Consider the following 12,836-nt stretch of genomic DNA (forward strand, 5'->3'; position numbering starts at 1 on the left):
ACGTTTGACTAAAACTATCTTCGTTCTGGTTTCCGCACAGTCTGGTTTAAATTAGCAAAACAAAAACCTGAAGGCGTTTTTGGGGCGACGTTTCATGCAGAGCACCCGCTGGTACAGAGCTGCGCCCGCTAGCCAGGGAGTTTGTGGTTCAATCTCTACGACGACACTTCAGTGCAGGGTTTTTGGTTAGAGCAGAAGAGCTGGCCTCGGTCTCTGTGGCTCCTCCTCCTGACAACGGGGCCCGGCTCTGGATCCGGGTCAAAAGCAGAGGACCCGTATCCCCATGGCGACGGTTAAAGGTGCATTGGTCACTGCGGCCGGCGGAGGGCTGGACGGTGCCGGGTCGAAGCTCTTGCGGTTCTTCTTCAATCCGGCGCGGCTCGCGACAAGATCGTTTCAGCCAATCACAGCAGCCCATCGATATCACGGTAATACTTAATACTAATCGGTACTAAAGCTGGTATCGATACTAGATACTCAATTGAGAAAGTATCTAGTATCGCTGAATAATCGGAGCGTTCCTGATACGTTTAAAATGCTCTTTATCAGAAGACGTGACTATTATTTGGCGTTGAAGGTGTCAAACTCGACCTAGAAAAAAGATCATTCTTAATCATCACTGTGCTCGAGAGGATTCCTTAAGTGTCGTCATCAAGTTTGAAACGTTGCCATGGCGACAACACTTCTACCGTTTCTGACTCTGGATCACTTCTGCAAACGTCGCACGGACTCAAACCTCGCCACAATCCCACTTTCGGCGCAAGGTTATTTCTTTGCACGGAAGGTTTCGCGACGTGGCATTAAACTATCTCCATGGAGACGAGCAGGTGACGCTGCAAGGCCAAGATGCTGGTCAGATCTGTGGAGTGGCGAGTTCACTCCCAGTAAGAATGAAATGCAGGTTTTCGAGGTAATAAAAACTGTAATTGTGTAGATGCACTTTAAAGCCACACTGTGGAACATGACCAAAGCAATAACATCTCCATGGAGACAAGCGGCCATGACCTTAAATGTCTGTGTCACAGAGGGCTAAGTGGCTGGCGGCCAGTTCAAACCTCGCCTACCCATTGTACGTGTGAATAATCTTATGCCTCTTCAGATGGTGCATCAGAATAAAAGTTTTCCCACAGTCTGAACAGCTGTAAGGTCTCTCCCCGCTGTGAGTCCTCTGGTGCACCCTGAGGCTGCTCTGCTGCGTGAACCTCTTCCCGCAGACCGAACACCCGAAAGGCTTCTCGCCCGTGTGCGTGCGATGGTGGATCCTCAGGTGGGACGAGCACATGAAGCTTTTCCCGCACACGGCGCACCAGAACGCCCGCTTCCTCCGGTGGCTCTGCTGGTGCAGCTTGAACTGGTGCAAGCGCCCGAATGTCTTGCCGCACTGCGCGCAGCCGTAACCCCGCGGTGTCGCCGACGCCGTCTTGTTCTGGAAGGTCTGTCCATGCTGCGGGCTGTAACTGCTCTGCTCGAAAACGCCGCCGGCCTGGCCCACGATGGCTCTGTCGCTCGCTTCTCTTTCGTGCAGAAGCGTGTCGTGCAGGTCGCTCGGGACGGCGGGCTGGAAGTTTGCCATCTGCGACGCGTCTTTGGGGAAGTCGCCGTCGTTGCAATGCGTCGGGACCTGATGGACGCCGCTCGCTTTGACCGCCGCTTCCGTTTGCTCCGTAAACGTGCTCGAGTACTCGTCCACCACGCTGGAGAAGTCCGGGAAGCTCGAATCGATCTCGTTTACGTCCATGATCGACGACCAGAGCTGGCTGCCGCGTTCGTCCATGGAAAAGTCGCCGTTATTGGCGTTGTCGGCGGGCGTCTGCGGCTTCCTGGCGCTGCGGTGTCGACAGCTGTCCTGGCCGAAGCCGGACCGGTGCTCCACTTTCTCCGTTTTGACGGTGAAGTTCTGGTGAAGGCTGTGGTGGGACGGGTTGTAGGCGTGGCTTATATCCATGTTCTTCTGCGAGGCGTTTCCGTCCGCCTGGATCAGCTGACAGTTCTTTTGGAAGCGCTGCCGCTCAGAGCCGCCGCCGCTCGCGAACTGAACAGAAGAACCTGGAAAGGGACGAGAAACAGTTACTTTAAGAGCCGTGGATTCACATTTGGAGGATTCTTTAACATTCAAGAGATAAGTATTTAGTTTGGATATTGCAACAGCATAAAGTATCAGTCCAATAAATTACAAGTACAAAAGTATTGGGGAAACTACTACTCAAGAATAACTGTTTGCACGTAACATCTGACTCATTATTTGACGTTGGCATTATTATTTTATTATTGTGTTTTGGGCCTTAAAACTCCTGCCACGGACACGACAAATGGATCCCTTTTGGACTCGAGAAACAGGCCAAAAGAAAGAAATGAAAGACACAAACTGCACCGACGCTCGAGGACGGACAGGGATCGACGTCAGAAACACGGACAAAATGAACTTCTTACGTCATTTGAAAATGGACACATTTGACAAATGTTGGACGTTTATGTTGAACAGTTTGTGCTTTTGTTTGTCTTTATTTACTTTTCTCTCTTTCTCTGTCCTGTTCTGTTCTTTTTGTTCTGTTTGTTTACATTTAAAAACTATAAAAGCAAATGGAAATACATTAAATTCAGGAGCAAATGCAGTTCATTGAGAATTATAATGCGCTTCAACGGACTCTCTCGTGCTTTTAGCTAGAGGCCCGTCTTCCCGTACTTTGGACGGGGTATTTTGACATGTGGACGGGCATTTTCGAGTGCAAGGACGGGGTCATTTTTATTACTATTTTTTAGAAAAGGGAATACTATCATTAAATCAGGCCGGGAAGCGTTTGACGATAGTCCGCCACGGTCCGCGCCATGACAGCTTACTGTTTAAAAGTGAAAATGTGCACGCTACGCGCTGATTGGTCGACGAAATTTGTGTGCTTGGCTCTGATTGGCTGCTGAGTCCTGGTCCGGAGAATTCCGAAGCTACGCATTTCCCGAAGCTCCACGTTTTTTCGCGCACTTTGATAGAATTTCATCGAAACCTCATTAAATTGACGAAGATCGCCGAAACTAGGTACGGATTTGCACAAGGTTATTTTTATCTGTCAATTGACAATAACGTAGCCGACTTCCATTCTGGTCCCAAATGTTTATTTAGCACCTGTTCACCAGATCACCTGTTCACCCGATCACCTGTTCACCCGATCACCTGTTCACCCGATCACCTGTTCACCCGATCACCTGTTCACCCGATCACCTGTTCACCCGATCACCTGTTCACCTATTCACCCGATCACCTGTTCACCCGATCACCTGTTCACCCGATCACCTGTTCACCAGATCACCTGTTCACCTGTTCACCCGATCACCTGTTCACCAGATCACCTGTTCACCCGATCACCTGTTCACCCGATCACCTGTTCACCAGATCACCTGTTCACCCGATCACCTGTTCACCAGATCACCTATTCACCTGTTCACCAGATCACCTGTTCACCCGATCACCTGTTCACCAGATCACCTGTTCACCAGATCACCTGTTCACCTGTTCACCCGATCACCTGTTCACCCGATCACCTGTTCACCTGTTCACCCGATCACCTGTTCACCCGATCACCCGATCACCTGTTCACCTGTTCACCCGATCACCTGTTCACCAGATCACCTGTTCACCCGATCACCTGTTCACCCGATCACCTGTTCACCAGATCACCTGTTCACCAGATCACCTGTTCACCCGATCACCTGTTCACCAGATCACCTATTCACCTGTTCACCAGATCACCTGTTCACCCGATCACCTGTTCACCCGATCACCTGTTCACCTATTCACCCGATCACCTGTTCACCCGATCACCTGTTCACCCGATCACCTGTTCACCAGATCACCTGTTCACCTGTTCACCCGATCACCTGTTCACCAGATCACCTGTTCACCTGATCACCTGTTCACCCGATCACCTGTTCACCCGATCACCTGTTCACCCGATCACCTGTTCACCTATTCACCCGATCACCTGTTCACCCGATCACCTGTTCACCCGATCACCTGTTCACCAGATCACCTGTTCACCTGTTCACCTGTTCACCCGATCACCTGTTCACCAGATCACCTGTTCACCCGATCACCTGTTCACCCGATCACCTGTTCACCAGATCACCTGTTCACCCGATCACCTGTTCACCAGATCACCTATTCACCTGTTCACCAGATCACCTGTTCACCCGATCACCTGTTCACCAGATCACCTGTTCACCAGATCACCTGTTCACCTGTTCACCCGATCACCTGTTCACCCGATCACCTGTTCACCTGTTCACCCGATCACCTGTTCACCCGATCACCCGATCACCTGTTCACCTGTTCACCCGATCACCTGTTCACCAGATCACCTGTTCACCCGATCACCTGTTCACCCGATCACCTGTTCACCAGATCACCTGTTCACCTGTTCACCCGATCACCTGTTCACCAGATCACCTATTCACCTGTTCACCAGATCACCTGTTCACCCGATCACCTGTTCACCCGATCACCTGTTCACCCGATCACCTGTTCACCAGATCACCTGTTCACCTGTTCACCCGATCACCTGTTCACCAGATCACCTGTTCACCCGATCACCTGTTCACCCGATCACCTGTTCACCAGATCACCTGTTCACCTGTTCACCCGATCACCTGTTCACCAGATCACCTATTCACCTATTCACCAGATCACCTGTTCACCCGATCACCTGTTCACCAGATCACCTGTTCACCTGTTCACCCAATCACCTGTTCACCCGATCACCTGTTCACCCGTTCACCCGATCACCCGTTCACCCGATCACCCGTTCACCCGATCACCTGTTCACCAGATCACCTGTTCACCCGATCACCTGTTCACCAGATCACCTGTTCACCTGTTCACCAGATCACCTGTTCACCAGATCACCTGTTCACCCGATCACCTGTTCACCAGATCACCTGTTCACCTGTTCACCCGATCACCTGTTCACCCGATCACCTGTTCACCAGATCACCTGTTCACCAGATCACCTGTTCACCAGATCACCTGTTAACCCGATCACCTGTTCACCAGATCACCTGTTCACCCGATCACCTGTTCACCCGATCACCTGTTCACCAGATCACCTGTTCACCAGATCACCTGTTCACCCGATCACCTGTTCACCAGATCACCTGTTCACCTGTTCACCCGATCACCTGTTCACCCGATCACCTGTTCACCAGATCACCTGTTCACCAGATCACCTGTTCACCAGATCACCTGTTCACCCGATCACCTGTTCACCAGATCACCTGTTCACCTGTTCACCCGATCACCTGTTCACCCGATCACCTGTTCACCCGATCACCTGTTCACCAGATCACCTGTTCACCAGATCACCTGTTCACCAGATCACCTGTTCACCCGATCACCTGTTCACCAGATCACCTGTTCACCAGATCACCTGTTCACCTGTTCACCCGATCACCTGTTCACCAGATCACCTGTTCACCAGATCACCTGTTCACCAGATCACCTGTTCACCAGATCACCGTCCGCGCGCGCGCTGTAGTGTAACTTTTCTGCACGTGCCGCCCGCGGCGACAATATGATCACACTTTGCCACAATAGGAGCGGTGTATGGCATAAATTAAGAGAACACAGAGCGGCATAGATTACGCCGCTCGTTAACGGTGCACGGCTTACGTCAGACACAGCTAAAAGCGCCGCTTTATTTAGTAAAAGCGTCGGAAAATACAGTGCGATACGCCGCTCCTAAGTGGCGGAGTGTGATCATCATTTTGGCTATGGCGTGCGCACATTTTTAAAAGTTCTTTTTGGGACAAAAATATTTGGACGGGGTGTTTTTAAATCCTATCTAAAAGCCTGGACTCTCTGACGGCCCCCTGGTGGCCCCCTGGTGGCCCCTTATCTGTCGTGAATAGCATGTTGCAAACACTAGCGACGCGCGTAAGACGGGACATATTTATTTGGGAGTGTCTACAGAGCCGCGACACTGCCATGTTATTTTGTGCTGCAGCTCCTGAAACTGCTGGGCTATTTGACCGCGCCGGGTTAGGTCTTGGGGTTAGGGTTAAGGTTAGGATTAGGGTTAAGGTTAGGATTAGGGTTAAGGTTAGGGTTAGGGTTAAGGTTAGGATTAGGGTTAAGGTTAGGATTAGGGTTAAGGTTAGGGTTAGGGTTAAGGTTAAGGTTAGGATTAGGGTTAAGGTTAGGATTAGGGTTAAGGTTAGGGTTAGGGTTAAGGTTAGGGTTAGGGTTAAGGTTAGGATTAGCCATGAGGCTATATGGCCGTGCCGCGGCTCCCGAAACTGCTGGGCTATTTAACCGCGCCGCAGCTCTGCAGCCACGGCCTATTTATTTAGTATTTTGATGGATATGTAAACAATATTCAGAAGTTATTTTCACAAAGCGTCAGGAAAACGTGTGCGGAACTTAAAAATTACCCACAAAAGTGTAAAAATATCGCTTTATAAAAGTGTTTGGGAATCACACGAGCCGTTTATTTCATTTTTCAGATAATTTGAATCCTTTTGTTATTACTTATTATAAACGATTGTGCCATTATCCATGTTTTGCAGCATCTCCGTATCAACAGCGCACGACAAATAAAGCTTCGGGTCACTGCGGGTCACCAGGGGTCACTGCGGGTCATGGCGGGTCACTGCGGGTCATGGCGGGTCACTGCGGGTCACGGCGGGTCACTGGGGGTCACGACGGGTCTCACCGGATTCACCGATCCACAGCTCGTCTGGACTTTCCTCTTTCACGGTGAACGGAGCTGGGCTGATCTCAAACTAAACGGACAAAGAAACACATTTAAAACACACATTATAAACACTAAACTGTTAAACAAATCACAAACATGGCTCTCATAACCGTGTTTTGTTAAGTGAACAGGACAGTCTCACATTTAGAGAGATTCTTTACTTCTATGAATGTGAGAAACAAAAGTTTTTTTCATTGTGTATGAATTTAATATAGAATTAGGGCGTTTTATGTGTAAAAGTTGCCAAAATTGCCCTTTTATGGACATAAAACTGACAGATGCATCCAGCGTCTTGCATCATTTTGTTGACATATTATACAAACATCATTTAGAGAATGCATTCAAACAAACCTTCAGGTCTCCTTGCGCCGCGGCACTGCTGTTGTCCACGGCGATGCCGCGCTCCATGTATTTTTCTGCAAACACAAGATAAAACTGTTTTTCACGTCTATAAAAGGTTTTGTGGCTGACACAGTTTAACAGAATTATTCACTATGCGGCTCATGGTGAGAAAAGAATGCAAATTTTTCATAACTTTAACATGTGATAACGAGATGATTGTGCCATTTCAAAGTAAAGAAAGTGTGACTTAAGCAAAAGTATTAAGAATAATATAGATGATTTAATGGAATTACAATTCAAACTGGATCACTGTAAAAACCAACAGTTAAACAACGCGCGGCTCAGGGGCGTTATAAGGCAAGGCAAGGCAAGTTTATTTGTAGAGCACATTTCATACACAAGGCAATTCAAAGTGCTTCACACAGCAGGAAAAATGCATTCAAATCACAAAGAAATTACAGAAATACAATAAAATTAACTAAATTAAAAATTATCAATCCAACTGATTTTCTAAACTAATAAAATCACAAACAAAAGAGAAGAGTGCAAAGATAAAAATTAACTACAATAAAATTAACTAAATTAAAAATTATCAATCCAACTGATTTTCTAAACTAATAAAATCACAAACAAAAGAGAAGAGTGCAAAGAAAAAATCCTTTCAGTCATATGCGCAGCTAAACAAAACTGTTTTTAGCTTAGATTTGAACATTGTCAGAGTAGAAGCCTGTCTCACATCTTCAGGAAGACTGTTCCAGATTTTAGCTGCATAAAACTGAAACGCAGATTCCCCATGTTTAGTCCTGACTCTGGGCACCAGCAGGAGGCCGGTCCCTGAGGTCCTCAGAGTCCGAGATGGTTCATATGGCACTAACATATCCAAGATGTACTTTGGTGCTAGGCCATGGAGAGACTTGTACACAAGCAGAGCTGCTTTAAAGTCTCTTCTCTGAGCCACAGGGAGCCAGTGCAGAGACCTGAGAACAGGACTAATGTGATCAAACTTCCTGGTTCTAGTCAGGACCCGAGCAGCAGCGTTCTGGATGTACTGCAGCTGTTTTACAGCTCGTTTGGAGAGACCAGTGAGCAGGCCGTTACAGTAGTCTAATCTACTGGAGACAAACGCATGGATAAGTCTCTCTAAATCTGGTTTTGACAGTATATTATGTTTTTTAGATGGTAAAAAGCTGCTGATGTTATTGATTTGACGTGGCTATTAAAGTTCAAGTCTGAGTCCATTTATTACCCCCAGATTTCTAACTTGGTTTGTAGGTTTTAGAGCGAGACTCTGGAGGTGACGCTAACACTTTCTCTTTGTTTCTGTGGGCCAAAAACGATTATTTCAGTCTGTGTAACGCGCAGCTCAGGGGCGTTATAACTTTAACGCGCGGCTCAGGGGCGTTATAACTTTAACGCGCGGCTCAGGGGCGTTATAACTTTAACGTGCGGCTCAGGGGCGCCAGGAGCACAGGCCGAGGTGGTGGTGTGGCAGTGATCTCACACTCAAGCCTACTCATGAGCCCTAAAACTAACAATGCATTTCACTCATTTGAAAGCCTTATGCTGTCGATCACATGTCCAAATATGAAAAACCAAAAAGGAGTTTTGTTCATAGTTATCTACCGACCCCCTGGTCCCTACTCAGAGTTTTTAACAGAGTTTTCTGACTTTATATCAAACTTAGTGTTAGCCTGGGATAAAATAGTTATAGTTGGAGACTTTAATATCCACGTGAACATGAGTGATGACGCTCTCAGTAATGCCTTCAGCGCCTTGTTAGACAGCATTGGTTTCACTCAGAATGTAAATAAACCGACTCACACTCACAAGAACACTCTGGATCTTGTCCTAACGTATGGAACAGAGATTAGTGACCTCATTGTCTTCCCTCAAAACCCTATATTGTCAGATAATTTCCTAATTACCTTTCAGTTTATTCTTAAAGATCAACCAGTCCCACAAAATAAAGTTATAATGAAAAGGACAATATCTGAAAAATCTATCTCAAAATTCAAAGAAATAATAGAGCCAATATTCAGTGACATGTCATGTGATCCTGCTGAGAACAGCTTTAGTCCCAGTTTAAGTGATCAATTTGTCGACTTGACCATGAATTCTCTGAAGTCTGCTCTTGACGTTGTCGCGCCGTTAAAACAGAAGGTCATTAGGCCAAAGCGCGCCTCCCCATGGTACAACCAAGAACTGCGTTCACATAAACAAAAAGTTAGAAAGTTAGAGGGATTATTTCGTCGCTCTCACACCGAAGAATCCCTAAAAGCATGGAAAAGTTGCCTGCTGTCCTGTCAGCAGCTCTGTGTGAGGCCCAAACCAGATATTATTCAAATCTAATAGAAGTCAACAAAAGTAACACTAAATTCCTTTTCAGCACTGTAGCCAGGCTAACAAACTGTCACAGTGCAGTAGAGCCCTCAATCCCAGCTACACTTAGCTCTGATGATTTCCTCCTATTTTTTAATAATAAAATAAAAACAATCAGAGATAAATTAGATGAAATTACCCCTGCTATTAGCCCTGAACTAGCCCAAGCTGTAAATCTAACGTCCCATATAAATCCACCTGTAAACTTAGAAAGGTTCACAGCTGTTGATCAAGCAGAGATAACTTCAGCCATTATGTCCTCTAAAAGCTCAACTTGTGTCCTAGACCCCATTCCAAGCAGACTCCTCAAAGACATTCTTCCCCTAATTATAGACTCTATTCTTAATATAATAAATACTTCACTCCAAAGTGGCTATGTTCCACAGTCCTTCAAACATGCAGTCATTAAACCTCTTCTGAAAAAGCCTAATCTAGATCCCGGCCTATTGGTAAACTACAGACCTATTTCAAATCTTCCCTTCGTCTCTAAAATCCTTGAAAAAGTTGTAGTAAAACAGCTTTGTCGCCACCTGCAGGACAATAACTTATTTGAAGTTTTCCAGTCAGGGTTCAGAGCCCACCACAGCACTGAAACTGCACTAGTTAAAGTCACAAATGATTTGTTATTAGCCGCTGACGATGGACTGGTCTCAGTCCTGGTTCTGTTGGACCTCAGCGCAGCGTTTGACACCATCGACCACAACATTCTACTGCAGAGGTTAGAATGTGATGTAGGTGTTGGAGGAACAGCCCTCAGCTGGTTTAAATCCTATCTATCTGATAGGTACCAATTTGTTAATGTAAACCAGAGCTCCTCACCAAGCTCTAAAGTAATTTACGGTGTGCCACAGGGTTCGGTACTCGGTCCAATTCTGTTTACTCTTTATATGCTGCCATTAGGCAACATTATCAGAAAGCATGGCATTAACTTCCACTGCTCTGCAGATGACACTCAGCTGTATTTATCAATGAAACCTGATCAGAGCGATCAAGTAGACAGACTTAGTACTTGTGTGAAGGAGATAAAAACCTGGATGACACTAAACTACCTGCTTCTTAACCCTGAAAAAACCGAGGTCATTGTGCTTGGCCCTAAGCATCTACGAGACTCTCTATCTGAGCAGATAGTCACACTGGACAATGTCAGTGTAGCCTCCAGTTCTACAGTAAGAAACCTTGGAGTCTTATTTGACCAGGAGCTCTCATTTAAAGCTCATATAAATCAAGCTTGTAAAACAGCCTATTTCCATTTGCGCAACATCGCCAAAATCAGAAGAATCCTGCCTAAAAGTGATGCCGAAAAACGTATCCATGCATTTGTAACGACTAGATTAGACTACTGTAACTCCCTGCTTGCAGCGTGTCCTAAAAGCTCCATAAAAAGCTTTCAACTGGTTCAAAATGCAGCAGCAAGATTACTAACAGGAACAAAAAGAAGAGAGCACATTACGCCGGTGCTGAAGTCTCTTCACTGGCTCCCCGTCGAGTCCAGAATCAAATTTAAAATTCTACTCCTGACCTACAAAGCCATAAATGACATGGCCCCATCCTACCTCAAAGATGCTCTAGAACCATATCATCCAAACAGAGCTCTTCGCTCTCAGAATGCTGGCCTTCTGGTGGTGCCAAGAGTCTCTAAAAGTACTGTAGGAGGTAGAGCGTTTAGCTACCAAGCTCCTGTGTTATGGAATCAGCTCCCGACCCATGTTAAATCTGCTGACACAGTCTCTTCATTTAAGTCCAGGCTTAAAACGTTCCTCTTTGAAATCGCTTATGGTCAGACTAGTTAGGAACAGAAACATAAACCCACAGCTTCAGCTACGCTGCCCTAGGAGTAACTATGCTGGGGGAAGTATGACAGCTTGAGCACTATCCTCTTCTTCTTCTGACTACTTATTCTATCAAACAATGTTTATTTTTGATTCCACTTGCAAACTGTTCACCGCCTTCTTTTCTTTCTCTCACTCCTGAGGACCTGTGGACCCAGATGTCCCTCCCCTGGTGAAGTGGTCCCTGCCCTGTGTGGACGGTCCCTCATCTGCCTGAAGAGTGGGTCCAGCTCGAGTCTCCTCGTGTCCGTCTGTCCGTCTGTGAGAGTCGGATCTCTCCTTCACTGGAACTCCTCCAGGTTTCTACGCTTTTTTCCCAAAGAGGTTTTTTTGTAGTTTTTCCTGGTCGAGAAGGAGAGTCTAAGGACAGAGGACCCTGGGACATCGTCCCTCGCCACCACAGACATTGTCTGACTCCATCGCCACCACAGACATTGTTGATTCATTTCTCCCTGTGGCCCTCAGAGGCAACTGTTGTTGTGATTTTGGGCCTTACAAAAATAATTTGATTTGATTTATAACTGTGTAACGTGCGGCTCAGGGGCGTTGTAACTGTAACGCGCGGCTCAGGGGCGTTAAAACTGTAACGCGCGGCTCAGGGCGGTATAACTGTGTAATGCGCGGCTCAGGGGCGTTTTAACTGTGTAACGCGCGGCTCAGGGGCGTTTTAACTGTGTAACGCGCGGCTCAGTGGCGTTTTAACTGTGTAACGCGCGGCTCAGGGGCGTTATAACTGTTTAATGCGCGGCTCAGAGGCGTTATAACTGTGTAACGCGCGGCTCAGGGGCGTTAAAACTGTAACGCGCGGCTCAGGGCGGTATAACTGTGTAATGCGCGGCTCAGGGGCGTTTTAACTGTGTAACGCGCGGCTCAGGGGCGTTTTAACTGTGTAACGCGCGGCTCAGTGGCGTTTTAACTGTGTAACGCGCGGCTCAGGGGCGTTTTAACTGTGTAACGCGCGGCTCAGTGGCGTTTTAACTGTGTAACGCGCGGCTCAGGGGCGTTTTAACTGTGTAACGCGCGGCTCAGGGGAGTTAGAACTGTGTAACGCGCGGCTCAGGGGAGTTAGAACTGTGTAACGCGCAGCTCAGGGGCGTTTTAACTGTAACGCGCGGCTCAGGGGCGTTATAACTGTAACGCGCGGCTCAGGGGCGTTTTAACTGTGTAACGCGCGGCTCAGGGGCGTTAGAACTGTGTAACGCGCGGCTCAGGGGCGTTAGAACTGTGTAACGCGCGGCTCAGGGGCGTTAGAACTGTTTAACGCGCGGCTCAGGGGAGTTATAACTGTGTAACGCGCGGCTCAGGGGAGTTATGACTATGTAACAGGGTTGTTATAACACGATCTACGAGCCGCTCGGAGAATATTGAACATGTTTGTGTCTGTTTGCTGGACGAGGGATCAGTTATCGAAGCTAGTCCTTCAAAGTGGCTCATTTGTTTACCCGCCGCTATGGTGATGTCCACACATGTCCATATTACACTTCATTTAACACGCGACAAAAACTACATTTGAAATATACAAGAATCCACTTTCTGTAAATATAAA

General features: G+C 47.1%; 1 protein-coding gene across 1 annotated transcript in view; it reads right to left on the reverse strand.

The window, feature by feature from the left end:
• Positions 1-141: 141 nt before the first annotated feature.
• The window catches only part of LOC140355770 (uncharacterized), a 28,658-nt gene continuing 15,963 nt past the window's right edge, over positions 142-12,836 (reverse strand). The window contains exons 6-8 of the mRNA XM_072440423.1: positions 7,092-7,156; positions 6,699-6,768; positions 142-2,046 (exon numbers count right to left, since the gene is read on the reverse strand). Of these exons, the coding sequence (XP_072296524.1) occupies positions 1,061-2,046; positions 6,699-6,768; positions 7,092-7,156 (1,121 nt within the window). The 3' untranslated portion in view covers positions 142-1,060. The remainder of the gene's footprint in view (positions 2,047-6,698; positions 6,769-7,091; positions 7,157-12,836) is intronic.

The sequence above is a fragment of the Eucyclogobius newberryi genome, unplaced genomic scaffold (genome assembly GCF_026437365.1).
Source record: "Eucyclogobius newberryi isolate DKJ021-1_F unplaced genomic scaffold, fEucNew1.0.hap1 SCAF_12, whole genome shotgun sequence".
Classification (NCBI taxonomy): domain Eukaryota; kingdom Metazoa; phylum Chordata; class Actinopteri; order Gobiiformes; family Gobiidae; genus Eucyclogobius; species Eucyclogobius newberryi.